Source organism: Sus scrofa, chromosome 9 (assembly GCF_054392235.1).
Source record: "Sus scrofa isolate SSC_HxYL_T2T_F1_AM1 chromosome 9, Sscrofa_HxYL_maternal_Yorkshire_Landrace_v2.0, whole genome shotgun sequence".
NCBI classification, from domain to species: domain Eukaryota; kingdom Metazoa; phylum Chordata; class Mammalia; order Artiodactyla; family Suidae; genus Sus; species Sus scrofa.
The window spans coordinates 25,599,553-25,619,723 of NC_139391.1; the positions used below are offsets into that span (position 1 = coordinate 25,599,553).

Here is a 20,171-nt window from a genome sequence, read left to right on the forward strand (position 1 = left end):
CGCAGCTGCTCCTGAGGGAGCCTGGGAGGGACGTGCTCCTTTTGGCAACGCCCGCACCCCAGGTCCTCCTCCCATTCCTACCTTTTTCTCCGCCCCCTGTCCATGCTTAATTTACTGTCTCCTCCAGATCCCTCCTCACTGGGTTCCTTCCTCCCCCGAGCGGCCTGGGCTGGAAAGTGGGGAGGCAGGAGCGCGGGCTCGGCACGGCGCGCCCTGCCTGCGGAGGGACGAGGTGCGCGGTGGCCCGCGCGGCGCGCCACGGTCCACGATGCCGGAGAACGGCTCCTTCGCCAACTGCTGCGAGGCGAGCGGCCTAGCGGAGCACCCGGGATGGCTAGGGGCGGGCGACGCGCCGCCCTCCAGGACCCCCCGGCCTCCCTGGGTGGCGCCCGCGCTGTCGGCTGTGCTCATCGTCACCACCGCGGTGGATATCGTGGGCAACCTCCTGGTCATCCTCTCGGTGCTCGGGAACCGCAAACTCCGGAACGCAGGTGAGTGCCGCGCGGGCTGCTGAATCCGGCGCTTCCCTTGTCTGGACCCTGACCCTGATCCGGCCACCCTCCCGCTTTGTCTCTCCTCAGCCCTGTGCGCCGCGTTCCCTTCTTTCTAGTCAGTCCCCCAAGTGTGGTCTTCAACTCAAAAGTTAAGAGTGAGTTGCTGCCTTCCCCGACGCTCGGCTTTGGAGCCTGCCTCTTGCAAATGGACTAGGACGCCCTTGGCGCATCCGTTGCCAGTGAGTTGGGCGAAGTTTGCTTGCACACTTTTTGGCAGAGCGCGCCGCTGTGGAAACCCACGTGGCTAAAGCCATGGCTATCCTAGACGCTTCGAATTGTGCCGGTCCAGAGGGGGGCCCCGAAATCTCAGGATCTTTTAACACGTCCTTCCCTTCCCAGCCAGGCGCTGTGGTTCACGCAGTGGGTGCCCAGGAAATAGGTGCTTGAGACAACGAGTGACTTGATGGAAGAGCTTTGGTGGGTTGTCTGTCAGAAACTGACCTCCAGATCATCTTGGTTCCAACCAAGACAGCGCAAAGACAGAAATCTGTAGGCTCGGCTTGGATGGAAGTAAATTGCTTTGAGATAACAGTGGTCTTTGCTGAAGACAGGGAATTCTAGGATTAAAGGAAGATTAAAGCAATGATTGGGCAAAATAGTGTTGCAACCCTGAAAATATTGTTCCACTTTCAATTCACCCTCATTGCAGATTCCCCTTCCTCAGGTCTACAGAGGAACAAAACCAGAGGGAGAAAGTCTCTGAACTCTGGTCCTGAGGGGTCACTGGGGGCACGCTGTCCATTTCAGCTTGGGGAGAAGCTCAATGACATGTTTGTCAATTTGTCATTTTGCAGTTTGGGCCTGAGGGGCAACTCAAATAGAGAGTGAATTGAAAAGATTGCTGAAAGCCAATTGTATAGCTTAAACATGGTTTTCTAAGGAGGCAGACCAGTCAGAAAGGTTATTTTTAGTAAATTGTTATGTATAGTTTGTGTGGCCCTACGGTTTTTATCTAAAGAACAAACAAAACATTAAAATGTGACCTTCTATCCATAATGCGGGAAATTTTACATCATTAAGAAGTAATCGTTTCGTGACAAATGGCAGCTAGACTTATCATGGCCATCGGTTTGAAAGGTACAGAAATATATCACTAGAAATTAACATAGTGTTGTAGGTCAATTACACTTCAAAAACAACAAACAAACTCATAGAAAAAGAGGTCAGATTTGTGGTGACCAGAGGCAGGAGTTTGGGGAAGAGAGAGAAGTGGATGAAAGTGGTCCAAAGTCCAGACTTCCAGGTATAAGAAAAATAAGTACTTGGGATGTCATGTACACGTTAGCTATAACTGCCACTGCTCTATGTTATATACGAAAGTTGTGAAGAGGATAATTCCTGAGTTCTTCATCAGAAGGAAAAAAAATATTTTTTTTTCTATTTCTTTCTGTGTCTATATGAGCTGATAGATGTTCACTAAACTTACTGCGGTCATTGTTCTGTAATGTAGGTAAGTCAGATATCATGCTGTAGACCTTAAATGCATGCAGTGCTCTGTGTCAGGTGTATCTCAGTAAAACTAGAAGAAGAAAAAAGCTTTCTAATTCAGTCATTTCAGTAGTGATGGCTGGTATTATTGGCCATACCTTTTTCAAGATGTTATTGTGCCTTTGAGGAAAGAGCAGGTTACCATCACAAAGTTGTAGTTAAGATTTCTATCATCTTGTCTTTTTATAGCAGTGGGAAGAAGTCATTTCCTGCCCCAGGAGACAATGAGGAGGTAGGGCCACTCTCCCTGACAAATCAGGGGGTTAGAGAAGCGGGCGGGCTGCCTAACACGGGCCAGGTGCTGAGGGGAGCTCACGCTGCTTCCTTTTGCCTGAAGGAGACAGGCTTATTCTCCCCTCCTCCAGCCTGCCGGGAGCTGGCTGCTTCTGCTCTCCTGGTGAAGTTCAGGGAAGCTTATTGATGTCTGAGCATGGCAGGTGGGGGTGATGAGCAGGTGAAATCCCTGGCCCGGCCTGCTTTCTATCCTGTCTGCATCTGGCTGAATCTGCTACAGCCCAGCACCATAAAAAATTTTTCTTTTCTTTCTTCCTTCCTTCCTTTCTTTCTATCCCTCTCTCTCTTTCTTTCTTCCTTCCTCTCTCTCTCTCTCTTCCTTCCTTCCTTTCTCTCTCTCTCTCTCTCTCTCTTTTTTTTTTTTTTGGCTTTTTAGGGCCGCACCTGCAGCATATGGAGGTTCCCAGGCTAGGGGTTGAATCAGAGCTGCAGCTGCTGGCCTACACCACAGCCACAGCAACTCAGGATCCGAGCCGCGTCTGCAACCAACACCACAGTTCACGGCAACGTCGGATCCTTAACCCACTAATCGAGGCCAGGGATCAAACCTGCGTCCTCACAGATACTAGTTAGATTCATTTCCACTGAGCCACAATGGGAACTCCCCAGAAAAAAATTTTAACACCTGATCTAAAAGATATTCATTCCTAAGACATTGGTGGCTGCTCCAGTCACACAAGTTAACCAGTTTTTGATCCTTGGCTTTATCGATGATAGCCATGAAAAATCATTAATTTTATTATCATTATAATTAATTAATCATTATTGTATTAATATCAACTAAATACCTTTGGCAGCCTGAGTTTTCAAAAGATGCCTAAAACCCTGCAGCACCTTGGGCGTTCTCTGGTGGCTCAGCTGGTTAAGAATCCAGTGTTGTCACTGCTGTGGCTTGGGTCACTGCTGTGGTGCAGGTTCGATCCCTGGTCTAGAAACTTCTGCCTGACCTGGGTGTGGCCGAAAAAAACAAACAAAAAACCCTACATCACTTTGAATATTTCAGCACGAATTCCACTATTAATCATATCTTCTCTTACTGGAGAATTTGGACTTAAATACGAAGCTCTTATCTTAGACCTCTTTATAATTGAGTCTAGCTCCTTAATTCGTTGGTATTAAGAAGATAGGACTGTGACAAGGGGAACGTGTATATTTCCAATAACCAAGATGCACAGCATATATTAAGGTTGCGGCATCTTTACTTGACTATTATTACAAACCCACTTTCTCTGTGTGCCAGACTCTTGTCATCAGTTACAGGTATGTTTCTGACACCGGGGCAGGTGACTAGATGAATTGTCCTTTTGGGGAGGGAACGCCTCCATCTGCTCACACCTTGGGTTGACTTTTTCAGAGATGGCACTAGACCAAGGCAGACACAGAGGAAGGTGGGAAGGTGGGAGATGGGTCAAGGCACTGACCCAACTTGGAAGGTAAGGCCAGGTGGGTGTTACACTCTTTGCCCTGTACCCAGAGCCTTGCACATTGCATGGTGCTGGTGGCATGGCACACTTCTCAGTGCGTACTCCCTAGGGGCTGCCACACTTCGGGCTCTCCTGACAGCATCTGAGGACTTTTCCTTGTGCCCGCCCCTGCCTCTCAACCCCAGGCCCCACCTCGCCAGTGTTCATCCCTGTATTTTCTCTCTCTTCCTCTCCTGCTCTTACAGAACCTGCCTCCATCAAGTTCCCTCTCTCTCTTTCCTGTATTTTCCATTTTTGTCTTTTTCCCTTTAGCCTACACTCTCACACACACAAACACACGCACACACACGCATACAAAGGGGCCCCATTGTTTAAAAGAAAAAAAAGTTCCTTGCTCTTACGTCTCCTTCTAACTTCCTTTTTTTTTTTTTTTTTGTCTTTTTTTGTCTTTTTTTGCCTTTTCTAGGGCCGCTCCCATGGCATATGGAGGTTCCCAGGCTAGGGGTCTAATTGGAGCTGTAGCTACCGGCCTACACCACAGCCACAGCAACGCCAGATCCGAGCTGTGTCTGCAACCTACACCACAGCTCACAGCAATGCTGGATCCTTAACCCACTGAGCAAGGCCAGGGATCGAACCCGCAACCTCATGGTTCCTAGACAGATTCGTTAACCACTGAGCCACAAAGGGAACTCCTCCTCCTAACTTCCTGACTTCCTCTCTCCTTCCCTCCTCAGCCAGACATCCTAATATAACAGCTTACATCCATTAATTGCCTCATTGCTTCCCGTTTCCTCCTCAGTTCCCTGGGGTCTGCCCTCTGTGCTATGTCTGACACCGAGGGCCACTCCCTCCTGGGGCTTTCCTGTCACTGTTTTTGGACCTCTGTCCTCTCTTCCTCTCCCAGACTCGTCATTCCAGAGAGTCATTCTTGGTTCCTTCATTCCCAAGTCCTCAGATTTTTTGTCTCATAGTGTCTTCTAATTTCCCCCTTTCCTGCCCTCCCCACTCCTATTGCCCCCATTTACACCCTCATGATCTCTAGCTCTCTCTCTTTTTTAATTAAAAAAATTATTTTTGGCATGGCTATAGCATGCAGAAATTCCCCAGCCAGGGATCAAACCCATGCCACAGCAGTGACAATGTCAGATCCTTAACCCACTGAGCCACCAGGGAACTCAACCCTCATCCTCTGTTGAGCAAACCATGTCCATGGTCATCAGACAGCTCTCCCCACTCCTCCTTGTTATCAAGGCCAGAGTCAGCCCTGCCTCCAGGGACCACCCTGCATCTACAGAACAAGTGTCTAGCTTCAGAGCACGACTGGCTCACACCTCTGGAGCCAGCCTCACCCACCCAACATCACAGCCTTGTCTCTCTTCTCCCACTCAATTCAGTGTGAGCTGTCGCCCCTCCCGCATAGTCTCTGTGTGTGTTTTCTGATGCTCCATCCCTGCTTCTCTCTCTCTTTTTTTTTTTTTTTTTTTTTTTTGTCTTTTTGCCTTTTCTAGGGCTGCTTCTGTGGCATATGGAGGTTCCCAGGCTGGGGGTTTAATTGGAGATGTAGACGTAGCCGCCGGCCTACACCACAGCCACAACAACACGGGATCTGAGCCGCGTCTGCAACCTACGCCACAGCTCAAGGCAATGCCGGATCGTTAACCCACTGAGCAAGGGCAGGCACCGAACCCGCAACCTCATGGTTCCTAGTCAGATTCGTTAACCACTTTGCCACGACAGTTACTCCACGATCCCTGCTTCTTTTAGGCTAATGAATATCTCTTTCAAATCCCTTCCTCAGCTCCCCTGCGGGCTGTTGATTCTATCACTAATGCCATGAAAGGTGTGGTTACCGTCCCTGCCCACCCCAGGCTCCCAGGTGCCCTCCCATCCAGCACACCCCTCGCTATGCTGCTCTCTCCCCACTGGACTGTGAACTCATTGAGAGCAGAGACTTTTATTCCATTTCTGTCCAGAGAGCTACTGTACACATATCTATATTTATATCTGTATCTGTATCTACATCTATATCTGTTGGAACAAACTGAAACGGGCAAGATACCAGGAAAGCAGTGGGACGGAAGATGTTCATTTGGCTTCATGAGGCAAAGTAGGCTCAGTTAGACACTCAGCCCTGCTCACACCGTAAGTACGCTTCTCACGGAACCAAATTGCTTTGAGCGCTGAAACCCCAGAGTATGTCTCACTCTTGTCCTCGAAAGCTGACTGGCATCTGCACTAAGGGTACTGGTTCTGTGTGCTCAGCCCGCTCCCTAAAATTGTGCCCCAGTAACTCAGGCAGTTTGCCTCTTACCGCTCTGGCTTGAGGCTGCCCCCTTTAAACTGCCTGTGACATGGGAGCGTCTTGCACTTCCCTGCACCATCGAGACAGTCGGCCACACTGAGGAGTGGAGAGAAATGGAGAGGGAGTCTCTGTGGACAAGAGGGAAGCACGAAGAGCGCCCCAGCCCAGCCGCACAGAGACTCTCATTTTCCAGGTGAAACTGGAGGGTCAGGAACCGAGGTCTGACCATGGGTTTCTGTGCTGCAAGTGGATTAAGAGGCTGCCGGGGAGGTGTTGTTAGGGGACACGTGACCATACAGGGGATGTCCCCAGGATTTCAAGCAGGATGTGTATGGAATATTTGACATGGGGGTTACCCAGGAAAACACGGAGGATCTGGTGGCTGAACACCCAGGTCCTTGTCCAGGGTCCCCTCTGTCTTCTGGATGCCCAGTGATGCCCAGAGTTTGCATCATCTTTTATCCAGAACCAGTGGCTGCATGGCAGACTTGTTTTTTTAATTGATATTTATATATTTTGTCTTTTTTATCTTTTTAGGGCCACACCCACGACATATGGAAGCTCCCAGGCGGGGACTGATTCAGCTGTATCCGCCAGCCTACACCACAGCCACAGCAACACCGGATCCGAGCTGTGTCTGTGACCTCCACCCCAGCTCACGGCAACGCCGGATCCTTAACCCACTGAGCGAGGCCAGGGATCGAAGTCGAGTCCTCATGGATGCTAGTGATGTTCATTACTGCTGAGCCTCGATGGAACCTCCCATTGCAGATTTCTTGATGGGAATTGTCAGCCTGAACCTGCCGGGTATAGACATCCCCAGTTACGTCAGAGCAGAGCCCGCTGTGTGGCCCCTTTCCTTGCTCTTGCCTCCCATTCGTGGATTGAGGAGGTAAATGATGAATGAATAAATAGGCTGACCCTGAGTGAAAGATCTTGAAAGGCCTGGAGGAGATACACACACACACACACACACACACACACACACACACATTGGCCACAGCTGCAGCAGGATGTTCCAGGGCCAGGGACTGAACCTGCACCACAGCCATGACCTGAGCCACAGCAGTGACAAACTGGATCCTTAACCTACTGAGCCACCAGGGAACTCCATTCTTTTTTTTTTTTTTTCCTGGAGGAAATATTGAATAGACCTGCACCCCTGCCCTCTAGGAGTTAAAGGTAAGGTAGAGCCTACTTCATCCCGGCTCTATCCTCCCATCGCATGTCCTAGAGACATCCCTTGGCAACAAGTGTCTTTTGACCTGCTGGGCTTGAGGGGCTTGAAGTGTTCCTTATCAGTTGAACACCAAACTGGGCTGCACTGGACCCCTCCCTGCTGTTGCCTGAGCTTTCAGCTTCCCATTTTTGCTCTGAATGCTCTATTTTTCTCTTTACCTAACAAAATGAAAGCATTTTAAATCTCATAATTAGGTCTTTCGCCAAACAATCAGGAAAGCTCCTAATCCTGGTTAATTCCTCCCGTGGAGTCCTCAACTGCCTGGTGTGTGAACTCTTTCATGAGCGACTACCTTTTTTTTTTTCTTCCTCCCCAAAGCTGGCGTCTGTATTTAGCATGATATGCTGCAAAACTCAGAAAATCCTGATGCCGCTCTTTGGTCTTACAATTTAAAATCCTTATGGTTGAAAGAGGAAATTGAGGGGTGGGGATTAAAGTTGCGGTTCTGAGAGCGTTTACACTCAAGAGGCAATATCCTTACCTACTTCACAGGCTTTACCCTATTCGACCTCTCACATCGCCCAGAGGGTCTAGTCCAATGGCATGAGCCTTTTTCTTTTTTTTTTTTTTCCGTCTTTTTGCCTTTTCTAGGGCTGCACCCATGGCATATGGAGGTTCCCAGGCTAGGGGTCAAATCAGAGCTACAGCTGCTGGCCTACACCACAGCTCACGGCAACGCCGGGTCCTTAACCACAGAGCAAGGCCAGGGATTGAACCATGTCCTCATGGATACTAGTAGGATTTGTTTCCGCTGAGCCACAGTGGGAACTCCTACATTGCCTATTTGAGCTCCATGACCAGGGAAAGCAGGGTGGGTGTGGGGAAGATGCGCAAGGGAAGGAGGAGGCTTTCTCGTCCAGCACTCTCCTGCCTGATGAAGGCTAGACAGCTCCGCATCTGCTGGCTCTTCCCCAGATTCCCAGATCCCCATTAAGGACTAGATTTCCCAAAAGGGAGGAGAGAAGAGGCCAGGAGGGAGGGGACCACGGCGATTGCATGTGTGGAGGGATGTGCCGAGTCTTAGAGGGAGTTCCATATGAGCACGGGACCCTGTTGTAGTGGTCTGTCTCCACTGCGATGCCCTGTCTGAGGCTGATGGAAATAGGTCACACCAAGACTTGTGGGGTAAATATTCATGAGAAGCCTGCGCATGGGGTGATGAGCACAGGCAGTTCATCCCAGGTGATTTCTCACCGGTCTGGGAAAGATGGGAAGAGAGAACTAGTTCTCCCTTTGACATCCTCTAGACGGGGCTGGCTTCTTACAGCTGGGAGACAAAACAAGAGTTTTATTCGTCTCATTTGGAATTGTGTCAGGCAAGTCAGGACGTCTGGGCAGATGGAGCTTCAGCAAGAGCCGGTTGATTTCAGCCTTTTAGGAACAGCCGGAGGAACAGGGAGAGTAATTGAGTTGAATGTGTTCTGCCCACTATTTACAAGCTGTTTGCCAGCCCCTGGGGCATTATTAGGGGATGAGCCACATTAACACGGCAGAGCTCCACTGGCTTGCTCCAGAAACAGCTGGCGGTGCTGGCATCGGCTCCCGGGCGCTCTTGACTTTCTCCGCACGTGCTTACAAGTGCCAAGAGCATCTTTGCCGCTCAGCCAGGAGGCCAGTCAGCCAGCCCTGCAGAGACCAATATTCCCACGTTGGAAAGAAGGGATTTTCTGCACGGAAACAGCCATGTGGAGTTGCATGAGGAGGGGAAAGAAGGCTCCAAGAGAAGAGGAGGAAACCTGCAGAGGAAGAGTCGCAGAGAAAGAAGTCGAGTAGCCCCGTCGGGTTCAAAGTGGCAGAATTGAGATTTCTCCAGGTCACTCCAACTTTCGGTGCCACTTCAAAACGTCAAAAGAACATTCAATTTTTTTTTTTTTTGAGGAATCTCCTTGTGGTTTTCCACAGTTTGCATTCCTACCAACAGTGTATGAGGGCTCCCTTTTCTCCACATTTTTGCCATTGTTATTTGTGTTCTTTTTGATCATAGCCAACCTGACAGGTGTGAGGCTCATGTGATTTTGATTTGCATTTCTCTGATGGTTGGTGATGTTGAGCATCTTTTCATGGGCCTGTTGGCCATCTATCTGTTTTCCTTGGAAAAATGTCTTTTCCAGTCTTCTGCACATTTTTATTTATTTATTTATTTTTGTCTTTTTGCCTTTTCTAGGGTCGCTTCCGCAGCATATGGAGGTTCCCAGGCTAGGGGTCTAATTGGAGCCGTAGCCACCAGCCTACGCCAGAGCCACAGCAATGCGGGATCCGAACCGTGTCTGCAACCTACACCACAGCTCACACACCGGATCCTCGACCTACTGAGCAAGGCCAGGGATGGAACCTGAAACCTCATGTTCCTAGTCAGATTCGTTAAGCACTGCGCCACAACAGGAACTCCTTCTGCACATTTTTAAATTGGGCTGTTTGGCAATATTTTTTTGATCTTGAGTTGTATGAGCTGCTTATGTATTTTGGATATTAACCCCTTGTAGGATGAATCATTTGCAATGATTTTCTGCCATTCAGTAGGATTGTCCATATGATCCTGGGTATATATCTGAAAAAAGAAAAAAGAAAGAAAACACTAATTGGAAAAGATGCATGCACCCCAGTGTTCATAGCAGCATTATTTATAATTGCTAAGATGTGGGAGAAACCTAAGAACGCACACAATGGGATAGTACTCAGCCACAAAAAGAATTACATTTTGCCATTTGCAACAGCACAGGTGGACCTGGAGAGTATTGTACTTGGTAAAATAAGTCAGACAGAGAAAGACAAATACTGTGTGATATCACCTATATGTGGAATCTAGCAAAGAAAACAAACTAGTGAATATAACAAAAAAGAAACTGACCCACAGATATAGAGAACAAACTGGTGGTTACTACTGGGGAGAGGGAAGGGGGGCAATCTAGTGATAGGGGATAAAAGAGGGAGAGACTCCTACATACAAAATAAATAAGCTACAAATACCACCCAGGGAATATACTTTGTAATAACTTTAAATGGAGTATAATCTATGAAAATATTGAATCACCAGATTGTACATCTGAAATGATTACAATATTGTATATCAACTATCCTTTTTTGTTTTTGTTTTTTGTTGTTTAGGGCCACACCTGTAGCATATGGAAGTTCCCAGGCTAGGGATGGAATCAGAGCTGCAGCCACTGGCCTATACCACAGCCACAACAATGTAGGATCCAAGCCACATCTGTGACCTACACCACAGCTCATTGGCAACACCGGATCCCTGACCCATTGAGTGAGGCCAGGGATTGAACCCGCATCCTCATGGATCCTAGTCGGGTTTGTTTCTGCTGCACCACAGCAGGAGCTCTGGTGTGCATTTCTTGCCTTGTGGTACCAACCAGAAGGAATTTGAGGGGGCTTTTTTCCCATTAGGAAAATAGATCCCTGAGCTAGTAGAATAGGAAGGAATCTAGCAGTTCAGGCTAGGCAGCGTTCTCCTTTACCTTCCAACCTTTACGTGGATGTCTTGAGAGACAGGGAAGCTCCCTACCTCGCAAGCACTTTAACTGTCCAAGTCATCTTCTCTCTTCAGGTACCCCATCCTGGCTCCCTCGGGCCCTAACCTAGCTCCGGTCTTAGGAACGCTTGGGTCTTGAGAACTCCCAGGGAGCTAACGCAGTCCTCTCTGTTGGTCCTCTGGGGGGGTGACCCCAAGCATCTGGGGCCACAGTAGGCCTCAAGCAGGGTCCTTGGGGGCCTTCCAACTCCCCAAGGGCAGGTCCACAGTCTCCTATGGGGTGGGGTGGGAATTTGTGTTGGGACAGGGCAGGCTGGGGACAGTCCTTTCTCTCCCTGTGGGTTCCTATGTAGCTGCAGGTGCAGAGTCTGTATCACTTGATGACCTGACTGAGGGGAACGCCCAGCTGCGTGGCTCTTGGGCTCCTTTTCTCCAAACCCCCTTGAAGTTAGACTAAAACCTGGCTTTTCTCATTGCTGTGCCTTTTGGCTCCTTCCCATCTCCCTGATGTTCCAGGCCCCTGAAGTGGTCATAGCAGCCTCTGCAGAGAGTCCCCCGATGCAGGGTAACAGTGGACTGTCGGTGTCCAGTAGGGAGAGTCCCTCTGGCAGGAATAAAGAATAGAGATCAGGGGGGCCTCGTCCTGACTCTTGCTTGTGTTTTCTATTCCAGGTAACTTGTTCTTGGTGAGTCTGGCCTTGGCCGACCTGGCGGTGGCCTTGTACCCTTACCCACTAATCCTCGTGGCCATCTTCCAGGACGGCTGGGCCCAGGGGGAGGTGCACTGCAAGGCCAGTGCCTTTGTGATGGGCCTGAGCGTCATTGGCTCCGTCTTCAACATCACCGCCATCGCCATTAACCGCTACTGCTACATCTGCCACAGCCTGGCCTACCACCGCCTCTGCCGCCGCTGGCACACCCCCCTCTACATCTGCCTGGTCTGGCTGCTCACCCTGGCAGCCCTGGTGCCCAACTTCTTCGTGGGGTCCCTGGAGTACGACCCGCGCATCTACTCCTGCACCTTCGTCCAGACGGCCAGCGCCCGGTACACGGGGGCAGTGGTGGCCGTCCACTTCCTCCTCCCCATGGCGGTCGTGTGCTTCTGTTACCTGCGCATCTGGGTGCTGGTGCTCCGGGCCCGCAGGAAGGTCAAGTCGGACAACAAGCTGTGCCCCAGGTCCAGCAACGTCCGGAGCTTCCTGAGCATGTTCGTGGTGTTCGTGATCTTCGCCGTCTGCTGGGCGCCGCTGAACTGCATCGGCCTCGCCGTGGCCGTCAACCCAGAAGCAGTGGCTCCCCAAGTCCCCGAGGGGCTCTTCGTCGCTAGCTACTACCTGGCTTATTTCAATAGCTGCCTTAACGCCATCATCTATGGGCTCCTGAACCAGAACTTCCGCAGGGAATTCCAGAAGATCATCTCTGCCCTCTGGAACCCACGGCGCTGCATGCAGGACTCTTCCAAGGGCAGCCAGGCCGAGGGGCCAGAGAGCCAAGCTCTCCCCGAGGTTAGCGCCCAGCGCCCTGTTGGGGCAGATACTCTGTAGAGCGCTCACTGACTGGGCGACAATCTCATGCGATGGTGGGAGTGAACCTGCTCCCAGGGCAGGATAGGGCAGCCTGCTGGGCGGTGCTCACCTGTTCACAGGACAGCACACGGCTGGTGGAACTTGATCCTGTGGACCAGAAGCCCATCAGCACCCCTGGTTCAGGCTCTGGACCCGGCACACGTGCTCTCAGGGCTGTGTTGGCGGCTTGGCGCCGGCGAGAACCAAGGAAGGACTAGAATGCCCTGGGACGGAGGAGGCCACTTCCTTGCCCTGGGCTGCCCTCTCACTCACCTGCTTCGCCTCCTTGCTGCTTTTGCTCTTTCCCCCACGGGCAGCAGGAGGGTCTGTCTTTGCTGTTAACAAAGATGGAAGAGCAAGCCCTGCAGTGCTAGAAGGTGGGTCCCTCTGCAGGGCCTCCGGGGGCTCACGTGGTGCAGAGGGCAAGGGTCCTGCACTCTCCCCAGCTGATCTTCCCTGCGCATACGTGTGTGCAGGTGCTCACACACATCACACTGTACACACACACCTAACACAGACACACCACCCTCTATGCTCTATACACACCACCCATGTCACATTATATAGACACATAACACACATCACCCCATATACTCTGTGTACATCACCCACATCACACTACACACACACACACATCACATCACATCACATCACATCACATCATGCTCAATAGTCTGTATCCAGCACCCACACCAACTATAAGCACACACGTAATACACACACCTTCACTCCCGATATGGAGGCAATAGGGTGTCCCTTTATCCCTGTCTTTTAGCGCTGGGCTCAGTATATGGCACGGGCTCACTAAATACAACTGAAGGACCGAAACTCACGTCAGTTTGCTGGGCCCACAGATGTCCTGGTGTGCTGGGGCTCCGCACTGATAGTCCACTGATGGGACCTTTTCTTGTTTCCATAGGTTTTGGTGATGATCCAAGAGAATCAAGGAGCATAGGGAAAACCCGCACAGAACGGCCTCGTGCTGAGTGTCCTGATTTTATTCCATTTTATTTTATTTACTTAATTTTTTTTTTTATGCAGTAAGATGGGGGACCTCAGCTCCCAGTCCAGAGATTGAACCTGGACCGTGGGGGTGAAAGCACCGATCTAAGTACTGGACCACCAGAACGCCCCACCATGATTTTAAATAAAGACTGCATGCTGCAATAGTGTGGGAACTCTATTCACCCTCTACCTCCTTGATGCTGAACAATCTGGGCAAAGAGACCACCTTGAGGAGTTCCCACTGTGGTGCAATGGGATCGGCGGCAGCGTCTCTGCAGCTTTGGGACACAGGTTCCATCCCCAGCCTGGCACGGTGGGTTAAGGATCTGGCCTTGCCACAGCTATGGCATAGGTTGCAGTTGTGGCTCGGATCTGATCCTTGGCCCAGGAACTCCATATGCTTCAGAAAAGCCAAAACAACAACAACAACAACAAAAACCACCTTTGCAAACTTTCTTTCAATCTGTGTTACTTTGCTGGGGCCAGCCTGAGGAAGTGCTTCAGACCGACTGGCCTAATCCCAAGAAAACCTTGCTCCTACCTTCAAATGTTTGAGGCTAGTATTGAACAGAACCTAACACTGCAAAGCTAGACATGGGTAACTCCAGCTTAGACTGAGGCAGGACCACCCTCTCACTCCCCCCACACACACCAGAAGCCTGGCGAACAGGTGTGCCCTTTTCTGGGGATAAATGGTTATCATTTCAGTTTTAACTGTTCTTTTCATAACGTGGCTGGCATGCCAAAAAAAAAAAAAATATGAGACACTGAAAGAGGAAAGGAAATCCAGCCCCTGGACAAGAGAAGAGTCACCTATAGAAGGAGACCCAGAGATCATGCAGATGTTGGAATTAGAAGATACGACTTCAAAATAACATGGAGGGGTTCCCATCGTGGCTCAGTGGTTAACGAATCCGACTGGGAACCATGAGGTTGTGGGTTCAATCCCTGGCCTCGCTCAGTGGGTTAAGGATCCGGCGTTGCCGTGAGCTGTGGTGTAGGTCACGGACGTGGCTCAGATCCCATGCGGCTGTGGCGTAGGCTGGCGGCTATAGCTCCAATTAGACTCCTAGCCTGGGAACCTCCGCATGCCTTCGCCAGAAAGGAAAAAAAACAATTTTTAAATAACGTGGAAAATATGTTAAAGGCTATGGTAGAAAATTGGACACCGGGTGTGAAGGGGAATTTGAGGACAGAAATAAAAATTATGTCTAAAAATAGAAATATTGTAAGAAAACATGTAATAAGAGATAGGAAAAGTCGTTTGAAGGGATTATCGGAAAATTGGACCAAGCAGAGTAAAGGAAACCAAACAAAACTGACAAAGGAAAAGGTGGTGTGGGGACATCTGGAGGGAAACAGGTGCCATCTGCCAAGAGTCCTCTCCTAGTGGAACCACACAGGGAACAATGATTCCAGCAACAAATTATTATCACACACGTGAAGTGCTGTTTCCTAGGGAACGTTGCCTGCGTCTAGGTGCTCATGGTTTTTATTGGATCTCAGGCACACAGACAGCCTGTTTTTAGCATGGCCCAAAATTCCACACTCCCCCAAATGAAGCCACTCTTCATCGCAAGAAACATCATTTATGTAAACAGTTTTGTTACAGTGAGCCACTTATAGAAGGGTGAGACCCTTCTTGAAATCCAAGTTTCCAGGCAAGAGCCAAGGGCCAGCCTCACGAACAGACCTTTCTATGGCTAGCAGTTTCAGACCTACTATGTTAACTTTTTGTGTGTGTTTTTTTAGGGCTGCACCCACAGCACAGGGAAGTGTCCAGGCTAGAGGATGAATCAGGGCTGCAGCTGCCGGCCTACACTGCAGCTCACAGCAATGCCAGATCCTTCATCCATGTAGCAAGGCCAGGGATGGTACCCACATCCTCATGGATACAAGTCGGATTTGTTTCTGCTGAGTCACAACTGGAATTCCCGCTGTGTTAATTTTTGATGCACACTCCCTAACTGAAATTAAGTACATGCTTCCGAAAAGCCACAGGTCAAAGGAAAATCACAAACAAAATAAAACATTTTGAACTGAATGATAACGTAAAAGTACTGTAGCAGAATTTGTGGCGTGAAGCTAGAGCAACACTGAAAATGATTGTGAATATAAAGGTCTATAGCATAAAAGAAAAAAGATATAAAATGAATAATCAAAGTTTCCACCCATGGAAAGACCTATTAAGAAAAAGAGAGTGAGGGAGTTCCCGTCATGGCTCAGTGGTTAGCAAATCCGACTTGGAACCATGAGGTTGCGGGTTCAATCCCTAGCCTTGCTCAGTGGGTTAAGGATCTGGTGTTGCCATGAGCTGTGGTGGAGGTTGCAGATGTGGCTTGGATCCCACGTTGCTGTGGCTCTGGCGTAGGCCGGTGGCTACAGCTCTGATTCGACCCCTAGCCTGGGAACCTCCATATGCTGAGGGAGCGGCCCAAGAAATGGCAGAAAGAAAAAAGAAAAAAAAAAAAAGAGAGAGAGAGAGAGTGAAAGAGGACAGAGAAAGAAACCAGTTACAAATATCAGAAATGAAAGAGGGGGAATTACTATAGATTCTAATGACATTAAAAAGATGAAAAGGCAATTACGAACAACTTTATGTCAATATTTAGCAACTTAGACATCTGGATAAATCTCATGAAAGCCACAGATTATCAAAACTGATAAAGGGTGGAATAGAAAATTTGAAAAACCCTGTATCTATTAAAGGAATTGAATTTTCAATAAAAAAATCTTCCCCCAAAGAAAGCTATTGGCTGACTTAATTTAACATGTGAATTCTATTGAACATTTAAGAAAGAAATAATGCTAACCTAACACACATTCAGAAAATAGAGGAAGAAGAAAGAATTGCCAGGGTGTTTTGTGACACCAGCATACATCTCGCAGAAAAGAAAAATTATATCCCTCATAAACAAAGATGCAAAAATCCATAATATATTTACAAATTGATTCCGAAAATACACACGCGCAAAATACATCACGACCACAGTAGTGGTGGGAGTTTCCCCAGGAATAAAGTTGATTTTCACATTTGAAAATCAAAGTATTTCATAATATTAACAGCACAAAAGAGAAAAAATATCTCAATGTAGGCAAAAAAATCCTTTTACTTCATTCAACCTTTCATTCTTGATAATAACTGGAAAACTAGGAGTAGAAGGAAATTTCCTCAGTCTAGTAAAGGGTATCTTTGAAAAACCTACTTCATGGTGAAATCATGAGTGTCTTTTCCCTAAGCCAGAAAAAGGATATTTATGCTCTTTGAGTATTTTCCTGGAAGTCCTAACGTTATAATAAGTCATGAAAAAGAAATGAAAGGCACACATACTGTAAAAAGAATAAAACTGCCTTTATTCTCAGAGTACATGATTATTATATATGTTGAAAACCCTATGGAAACTTAAAAAAAAAGCTACCAGAATTAGTAAGTGAATTTAGTAAGGTCACATGATACAGGGTAAATTTTTAAAAGTTAATTTTTTAAAAATAAAAAATAGTTAATAGCAAATGTTTGTGCATGTGCAGAGAAACTGGATCATTTATACATTTATACACTGCTGGTGGGAATGCAAAATGACACCAGCACTCTGGAAAGCAGTTTGCATTTCCTTATAAACTAACCATGTAATTACCATGTGACCCAGCAATTGCATTCCAACTCTCAGACATTTATCCCAGAGAAATGCAAACCAATGTTACAAGAAAACCTGTACCTGAATGATCATAGTAGCTTTATTCATAACAGTCAAAAATTAAAAATAACCTAGATGTCTCTCAGCAAGTAAATGGTTATATAAACTGTGGTACATCTACACCATGGAATACCATTCAACACTGAACAGGAACAAACTATTGATACAAATAACTGGGATAAATCTCCAGAGATTTATGACAAGAGAAAAATAAAAATCCAAAGCTTACACACTGTATGATTTCATTTTGATAACATTTTTTAGTTTTATTTTTTTATTTTTATTTTTTGTCTTTTGTCTTTTGTCTTTTTAGGGCCACACCCATGGCATATGGAGGTTTCCAGGCTGAGGGTCTAATTGAAGCTGTAGCCACCAGCGTATACCACAGCCACAGCAACGCCAGATCTGAGCTGCATCTGCAACCAACACCACAACTCACAGCAACGCTGGATCCTTAACCCACTGAGCAAGGCCAGGGATTGAACCCACAACCTCATGGTTCCTAGTCGGATTCATTCACCACTGAGCCGCGACAGGAACTCCTGGTAACATTTTTTAAATAGCAAAATTTTTATAAATGGAGAACAGATTAGTGGTTGCAGAGTTTACAGACAAGGTGAGAGGGTTGAAGGGAGGAGGATATGAGGGGTCCTTGTGAGGACGGAGCTGTTGTGTGCAGTGACTGCAAAATAATGGATAAAAGAACCTACACGTGTTGTGAAGTCATGTATAACTAAGTACACTCACACACACACACACACACACACACACACACACACACATATATGTGCAAGAGGGGACGTCTGAACTGAATGCAATGGGGGGGGGGGTACCATAGCAGTGTCAGTAACTGGTTGTGATCGTGTACTACGGGTTTACGAGACGTTGCCCTGGGGTGTACTAGGGAAAAGGCACTCAGGATGTCTTTATTATTTCTTCCAAGTGCATGTGAATCTAGAATTATCTCAAAGTAAAAAGCTTCCCTGAAACGTGGACAAAAGATTGAACAGGCACTTCACAACAGAAGATGTATGAATGGCCTGTAACAACAAGAAACAATGTTCAATATCATTAATCATCATGGAGGTGTAAATATAACCATAATTACATGAAATTTTGTATCTTCTAGGGTGTCCAAAAAAAACACAAAACCCTGAAAATATCTAATGTTGACAAGAAAGTGGGGCAATTGGAACCCTCATACATTGCAGGTCAGAAGGTAAAATTAAATTTTGGAGAACAGTTTAACAGTTTCTTGTAAACATACATTCATATAGTTGAGTCTAATGACTCAGCTATTCCTCTTTTAGGTATTTTATACAAAAGAAATGAAGACAGGGAGTTCCCGTCGTGGCTCAGTGGTGAACAAATCTGACTAGGAACCATGAGGTTGCGGGTTCGATCCCTGGCCTCGCTCAGTGGGTTAAGGATCCAGCGTTGCCGTGAGCTGAGGTGTAGGTCACAGACAAGGTTCGGATCTGGTGTTGCTGTGGCTGTGGCGTAGGTCGGCAGCTACAGCTCCAAGTCGACCCCTAGCCTGGGAACCTCCATATGCCACAAGTGCGGCCCTAGAAAAGACAAAAAATAATAATAATAATAATAATGCATATGTCCATTTAAAGAGTGGCACATACATGTTCATAGCGGCTTTATTTACAAGTACCCTAAACTTAACAACCCAAATACTCATAAATAGAAGAATTGAATGAGCAACTGACAAGTTCTATATCTTCCCCCCTTTTTTGTCCTCTAGGGCCGCACCTGTGGCATATGGAGGTTACCAGGCTAGGGGTCAAATTCGAGCTGCAGTTGCTGGCTTACACCACAACCACGGCAACACCAGATCTAAGCCATGTCTGTGACCTATGTCACATCTCACAGCAATGCCAGATCCTTAACTCACTGAGTGGGGACAGGGATTAAACCCCAATCCTCATGGATACTAGTTAGGGTCATTACTGCTGAGCCATGACGGGAACTCCAAGTTCTGAATCTTTCTAAATGATTTCCCTGAGAAGGTGTATGTTTGTTCTAACAATAAAATCCCATCACTGAGGGTTTGGGATGGATATGCTGTAAAATTTGGTTGTGATGATTGTTGTACACCTATAAATGTAATAAAATTCATTATGAATTCACTGAGTACACATTAGGATCCTCAAAGAAGTTTGAAATAATCATGAAGGCTCAGCTATTCTGACCCAGTTGGCTTATGGGGTGGGGGGGGCAGTCGTGGGTTTTGTTTAAAGCTCCCCAGGGGAGTCTCATGTGCAGTCAGCATTGGAAACCATGGAAGCTGAGGCTGATTTTCTTGTGCAGTTTATAGACTGAGTTCCATGGGGAGCTCCCAAAGAGGAATTGCCACACATCCCCTGGGACCACAGTGTTGTAGGAACACGAGTACAAAGTCCCAAGAGGAAGAACAATACATGTTTGGATGTGTGAATCTTGGTATGTTTTCAAACAAATATTTTGCTTCTTTATAGGCCCAACAGAGGGACAGCAAATGTGAAAGATCTATCGACTGGCCGAATTAGCTGAGCAAATAAATTCCAACAGCTAAATATAAAATTTTCCAAAATGCATTTTTTTCGAAGGTGGACTTAGTAACATGATTCTTTGCGGGGTTTTTTTTGTTTTGTTTTGTTTTCAATTTTTGGGCAATAAAAAAGACTGTGTAATAATACATTTCTCTGTTTCTTTGCTTTGGAAAATCCCATGCTAACCAGTTAGGATCAGATCTGAGGACACTCAGAGCCTCCATTCAAGTTCTTTTATGTTAGTAAAATAGAAGCTGGGAGGCCAACGAGCCACCTGCAAGACTCTGGGATGAGGCCCAAATCTGCATGTCTGTGGACCCCACCCTGAAGCTAGGTTACCAAAGGGCCTGGTAGAATGCAGCAATCTGCCAATGACCTTCTTCCAGGGGCGAGATGCACCATCAAACAGGCCAGGTCTGAAAGGTGATGGAGGGGTTGATTTGCAAAATGTCAGGTCAGCTACACTCAACAATTCTCTCAGCCTGCCTTACCTGTGCCTGGCACTGTTTGGCAGGGAGAAGCAAGCGCAGATGGGAGACACACGTGGTCCCTTGCCTCTGAGCAGCTCACAGTCCTA

At 47.6% G+C, this 20,171-nt stretch overlaps 1 protein-coding gene across 2 annotated transcripts; it reads left to right on the forward strand.

The window, feature by feature from the left end:
- The first annotated feature begins 171 nt into the window (after window positions 1-171).
- MTNR1B (melatonin receptor 1B) lies at window positions 172-19,735 on the forward strand. Of its 2 annotated transcripts, XM_084975671.1 has the most exons (5): window positions 172-491; window positions 11,462-12,731; window positions 13,274-13,915; window positions 18,184-18,265; window positions 19,541-19,735. In XM_084975671.1, exons 1-2 carry the CDS (start codon window positions 269-271, stop codon window positions 12,331-12,333), a joined length of 1,095 nt encoding a protein of 364 aa, XP_084831797.1. In that variant the 5' UTR covers window positions 172-268; the 3' UTR covers window positions 12,334-12,731; window positions 13,274-13,915; window positions 18,184-18,265; window positions 19,541-19,735. The 2 variants fall into 2 exon arrangements, with proteins under 2 accessions (XP_084831797.1, XP_084831798.1); XM_084975672.1 differs by lacking the exons at window positions 172-491; window positions 18,184-18,265; window positions 19,541-19,735 and having other exon boundaries at window positions 8,881-12,294; window positions 13,274-13,535.
- The last annotated feature ends 436 nt before the right edge of the window (window positions 19,736-20,171 follow it).

Bases quoted from the DNA above. Each gene is read 5' to 3' on its own strand.
- MTNR1B (XM_084975671.1), top strand. From the start codon at position 269: ATGCCGGAGAACGGCTCCTTCGCCAACTGCTGCGAGGCGAGCGGCCTA. The intron at 492-11,461 runs GTGAGTGCCGCG...TTTCTATTCCAG, and splicing joins CCGCAAACTCCGGAACGCAG to GTAACTTGTTCTTGGTGAGT.